This window comes from Lolium perenne, chromosome 1 (assembly GCF_019359855.2).
Source record: "Lolium perenne isolate Kyuss_39 chromosome 1, Kyuss_2.0, whole genome shotgun sequence".
In the NCBI taxonomy this organism is placed as follows: Eukaryota; Viridiplantae; Streptophyta; class Magnoliopsida; order Poales; family Poaceae; genus Lolium; species Lolium perenne.
In genome coordinates, this window is record NC_067244.2 from 220,168,485 (window position 1) to 220,174,285 (window position 5,801).

Consider the following 5,801-nt stretch of genomic DNA (forward strand, 5'->3'; position numbering starts at 1 on the left):
AAACTCGTGTCTAAAATCTCGATCGCACACCTCACAGACGCAACCACTGCCAGTCCTATATCGGCAAATACTACGCAACCACCGCTAGTTCTAATTAACCGTGCTTTTTTTTTTGTTGTCGTTCTTGGTGGATTTTGTTGCCAATGAATGAATGTAACACAAAAACAAATGGTTTTCAACAAATTTTTGTGTTTGTATGAAAGGTGTTGGACAAGGTGTTGATTTCGCAGAAACTATCTTCGGAAAAATACGCAAAGTTACGTTGCGGCTAGTTCTTGGCGTTGTACGTGTCTATCCGACGGCGTAGCATTAGTATCTTGTGCGTGCGACCGAATTTGTTACTGTAGGAATTGACGCCGGGCGGCGCGTCGCTTTCGAGCGAACGAACGAGCGACCGAGCCGCCAACGAAATTCACGAGCGGAGCAGTAGTAGTAGTCTACTGCCGGCCTCCGGTCGTGGCGCAACTGATTCCCCGGCCTCCTCCCACGCGAACACGTACAAAAGAAAAGAAGAAAAAACAACTGTTCGTCGAGCAAGCCGCCGTCGCCGCACGAAGAAAAGCAATAGAAAATCCCACCAGCTCCACCGAGCCGCGACGAAACCGGCGTCCGTCCGTCCGGCTGCGTGGCTGGCAGGAGTGATGGATCAGGCAAGGCAGGCGCGGCGCCGCGGTCGGGGCCCACCCCGATGCCCGCGGGCTCGGGCCGAAACTGCCGCCGCGCGAATCACTGCACACCCTTGCGCCGGTGGGTCCCGCTCCCCCCGCTGTCTGCCGCGACCACGCACGCCAGGTCTCCTCCCCGCATCCCGTGCGCGCAACCTCCCTGAGATCTGCCTGCAGAGGATGGCCACAGATGATGGTTACATGGTTGCGGGCCGCATCGTGGATCCCGGGCCGGCAGGGAGCGGCCGGCAGCGGCGGCACACGTGGCCCGTGCGGGGTGGGGCGCGTCGTCGCCCACACGCTCACGTTACTCCCGAGGTCACGAGCGCAAAAGAGTCGATTTTGATAAAATTAACCTAAATCTGGAAAGATCTCATAAAATAACCTGGTTCTGAAAAGATTTTACAAAATAACCTTTTGCTTGGCTCCGCACCAGATGGAGCCAAACTCAATAGCACGGCTCCGTTCTAGGTGGAGCCAAACTCAATAGCACGGCTCCGTTCCGGGTGGAGCCAAGGTCAGAAGCACAACGCCGTCCCTAGCGGAGCCAAACTCAGTAGCACGGCTCCATCCCAGGTGGAGCCAAGCTTAGTAGCACGGCTCCATCCCAGGTGGAGCCAAGGTCCTTAGCCGTTTTGCAAAAATAATTGTGAGTACATGGTTCATGCAACTAACAAGGACAAAGGTTATTGAGCCCAACGGAGAGGTTTGCATCATCTCTGACCGCCACCAAAAGATACTCAACACAATTATTTTCTATTTTATGTTTATTTTCATTTAGGTGGTTATGTGTGCAAAATTAGAAGATGTACCATAGCAAGTCTCTATTCTTCTCAATTTGATATTAATTGTTCCTTGACATTACTCTTTGGAACCGCGGTGACACGTCAACATGTGGTCGACGTTCACATGACACCACTAGAAGAATAGCACCACAACTTAAATATCAAACCATTAAATATTACTCAACATAATTCCACTACTAACATCTTGACTTCTCCCATGTCCTCAAGAACTAAACGAACTACTCACAAGACATCATATGAATCATAACCAGAGGTAATATAATGATGAATAACATTCTGCACATAAACCTTAATCCAATGGTTTCACTTAATAGCATCTCTGCACAATTATTTTTGTTCGTTGGTTTATAGTTGAATAAACATTCATGTGCTGTTGTAAGGAATACCATGTTGAGATCTTTTATAAGATCTGGTATTTGATCCTCACTTAAGGTATTGTTATAGTAAAGCTAATCCCATTTGATCTAGCTCATAGATCAAATCATCTCTACCCAAAATAAGACTTTAGCAAAGATCACAGTGAAGTTTATAGCACTTGACTTGATGATCTACTTCAATTCCATCAAGTCAAGTGAAACTTTAGTTACCGTGACAAGTTTTATCTGAAAGCGTGAAAATTCTCCGGATTTTCTATGCATTAATGCAATGCACACATCTCTATTCTCTCATTTTGTAGCCTCTAAACCTAGGATATCACAAACTACAAGGAGTAATTAACATCGAGAAAATTTCCCCTATGAACTAGATAAGATCAAACCCAAGATGTTACAGCGGGACGGAGTGGAGATGGCGGAGATGATGGTGCTGGTGATGGAGATGATGATGATGATCCCGATGAACTCCAGCTCGATGACGGTGACGATGGCGACGATTTCCCCCCTCCGGGAAGGAATTTCCCCGGAAGATTTCTGCCTGCCGAAGAGCTTTTCTCGCTCTGTTATTTTCCGCCCCATCGCGGTAGCGGAATATTTATGCGATCCTCACCTGAGTCTTAGGGTTCTCGGGAGATGAAATACGCAAAGGGGCGTTGTCAGAGGTTGGCCAGGGCCACCACACCATGCCTAGGCGCGACCAGGGGTGGCCCGCGCCTAGGGGTGGTGTGGGCCCCTCCTGGCCCACCCCAGGCTCCCCTTTTGGCTTCCTCCGACATCTGGAAAATAGGAACTTTTGGGTATTTTCCGGGAATTTCTGATATTCAGAAATATGGTATCTTGACGGTCCTTTTTCCAGCAGAATTCCAACTCCGACACTTAATTCTCCAATGATCATAAAACATGCAAAAATAGATGAAATAACATAAGTATCATCTCCAAATGTGAAATATATCAGTGAATAACAGTAAATTTTGATATAAAATAGTGATGCAATTTGGACGTATCAACCATTTAAATGGAAATGAGCACAAAATAGAAAATAATTGTCTTGAGTATCGCTTGGTGGTGGTCCGAAATGATGCAAACCTCGATGTTGGGCTCAATAAACTTGGTCCTCACTAGGTGCATGAACCACTCTCAATTGTTGTTAGAAAACGGCTAAGGACCTTGGCTCCACCTGGGACGGAGCCGTGCTACTGAGTTTGGCTCCACCTAGGACGGAGCTGTGCTACTGAGCTTGGCTCCGCCTGGGACGGCGTTGTGCTTATGATCTTGGCTCCACCCTGGACGGAGCCGTGCTATTGAGTTTGGCTCCACCTGCAACGGCGCCGTGCTTCTCATCTTGGCTCCACCTGGGACGGAGCCGTGCTACTGAGCATGGCTCCGTCTTGTGCGGAGCCAAGCAAAAGGTTATTTTGTGAAATCTTTTCGAAACCAGGTTATTTTGTGAGATCTTTCTAGATTTAGGTTATTTTTGTCAAAATCGACCGCAAAAGAGGGCGACCAACCACCGCCCCGCGCCACGCCCCCCGCGCGCGCGCACGGTCACCATCGCCGCCGTACCACCACGGCCCACACCCACACCGACGGAGGAAAGATCCATCCGCCACCCCGCCGGGCCCGCCACCACCGCGCTGCTGGCGGCCGCCGCGGCGCCCGCTTTCTTTTCAATTTTCTAACCACGCTCTCACGCTCCTTCCTTATCCACATGCCTCCCCTTTCCTCCCGCCGTAGGAAACACACAGCCTGGCCCGCCCGGCCGCGATTATTATTTTTCTCCCGCCGCCCGCTCTGACGCCGGACAGTTGGATACCGCCGCTCGCCCGCCCGCGTTCGGAGACCTGGCCAAAGCATGGCCCGCGCGTCCGTCCGCACTATACTATTTCTCCGTCGGCACACAGAGGACGGCAGCCTAGCTAGCTAGAGAGCGATTTATCTTGTTACGCGTGTGTTTTCTTTCGACAGCAATATATGCTGCCCACTTGTGCCGCCAACAGCTTCAAAGGTGGGGGACAGCGACAATTTTCCCCCCGGAGGAACGGCATCTCGTCGTTAATGGCGATTGATCGGGAGCGCAATACCGTCACTGACAGTCGCAGTAAATTCGACACGTAGAGAATCCATGCAGCACGACTCGACCTTCATTTCTTCTTCTTCTTCAACCGCCCAATTATGATCATGTTGCATGGGTCGGAAGCAAGATCCCAGCTGAGGCGACGGATGTGCAAACGCCACCAAAAACGCACTCACTTCCGTTTCCGTTTCCATTTCAACAGCACAAGACATCTCAGATCAGATGGAGCACAGGTCTAGTAGTAGATGCAAAAATAAGAAAACATTCAATAAGTATATTATTACCAAATAAATACAGTACGAGTCTTTTCTCCAGGCTGTCCAAGTAGTAATAACTCAATATAATTCGGTCCATAACAACGCCGGCAGGACTTGCCTTGCCTTGGGCGGCAGTACATCTCGGGTCTTCTTCCATCTCAAGCTAACCACTGTACTCCCCTCCGGCGAAAAAAAGGAAACCGTATTTACAGATCTACCCCTCTCCTCCGTTACGCGAGAGGGCCGGACGCCTAAACATACAAGAGAGAAAAAAAAAACCGACGAACGAAACTACTAGCGAGTCATGATCATATCAGCTAAAAAACTCCGGCGCCCAAACGATCAGAGGAGCTCCGCCGGCGGCGGGCAGTTCAGGTCCAGGTCAAAATCGACGGGCGCCCTCTGCGCCGACGCGGCGGCGGGGGGCGGCGACGGCGCCAGATCCACCACCGACGAGGAGCCGGAGTCGCTCTGGGACACGGCCGCCACGGTCACCTGCGGAGGCATGCTGCTGCCGTACATGTGGCACCCAGCGGCGGCGGCCGCCGCGGCCTGGCCGAAGAAGTAGAACGGGTGGGACACGGGGTAGCCGCTGAACGGGAACCTCACGCCGGCGCCTGCACCGCCCGCGGCGTTGGCGGCGCGGTGGAAGAGGTCGAGCTCCAGCGACGCGGGAGGGAGCGGCATGGCCTGCATGGGCGCCTGCACGTCGCCGCCGAACGACTCCACGGTGCTGCTGTTGCTGCTCCGGCTGCCGTCTCCGCCGGCGCCGACGGGCACGGCCGTGGCCAGCGCGGACGGGAACAGCGGGAAGTTGGTCTTGGCCTTGGAGCCGCGGTACTCGCGCGCGGCGGCGTCGTAGGCGCGGGCCGCCTCCTCGGCCGTGTCGTACGTGCCCAGCCACACGCGGCTCTTTTTCGCCGGGTCGCGGATCTCCGCCGCGTACCGGCCCCACGGACGCTTCCTCACGCCCCTGAAGTGCGTCCCCACACCACCACCTCCACCTCCACCGCCCACGCCGAGCGCAAGCCCGGTCGCCGCAGCGGCAGACGGTGCCGCTGCCGCCGCCGCCTTCTCCGACGTCCTCGGCGCCATGGTTTCCTTTCCTTCTTTTCGTCTCTTGTTGGATGGTGTGCGCAGCGCGTATGGATGCGTGTAGGATCGGGTGGGGAGGAGGGGGACTTATTATAGGGGGGAAGCGGCTGGTTAAAAAGGGAGGAGCAGCAAAGCAAATGGGCAGCGAGTGGTGGAGCGGCAACAAGGAATAAAACTCGGCGCAGTCGCTTTGACTGTCCGCGCGCCGCCGCCCCTCTCCTCGTCTTTTGCGTGGCGGCATTAGAAACTCCTTAGAAATTAGCTGCTCGCTTTTCCATCCCAACCCCGAACAAAATCGGAAATTGCCGTAACCTATGGAACGGTTACTCTTTGGTTCTTCTCCCCCACTTTCATGGTGCATGCAGTTTTTTGCGTGCACTAAAATTCAAAATGTTTTTCAAATCTAAACTCTATGGCTAGCACTAAAATTGGACTAGGAGTATGCAGTAATTGCAAAAAAATTAAATATTTTGCGTTTGAAATACGGTATGATCTAAATTTAACACTTGTTTAGCAAATATATGCATAAG

The 5,801-nt window shown here is 52.5% G+C and overlaps 1 protein-coding gene across 1 annotated transcript; it reads right to left on the reverse strand.

Moving 5' to 3' along the window:
• Positions 1 to 4,173: 4,173 nt before the first annotated feature.
• Positions 4,174 to 5,389, reverse strand: LOC127327342 (ethylene-responsive transcription factor 8). The gene has a single exon (XM_051354120.2). The coding sequence runs from the start codon at positions 5,269 to 5,271 to the stop codon at positions 4,519 to 4,521; it is 753 nt and encodes a 250-aa protein (XP_051210080.1). The 5' UTR covers positions 5,272 to 5,389; the 3' UTR covers positions 4,174 to 4,518.
• Positions 5,390 to 5,801: the final 412 nt, after the last annotated feature.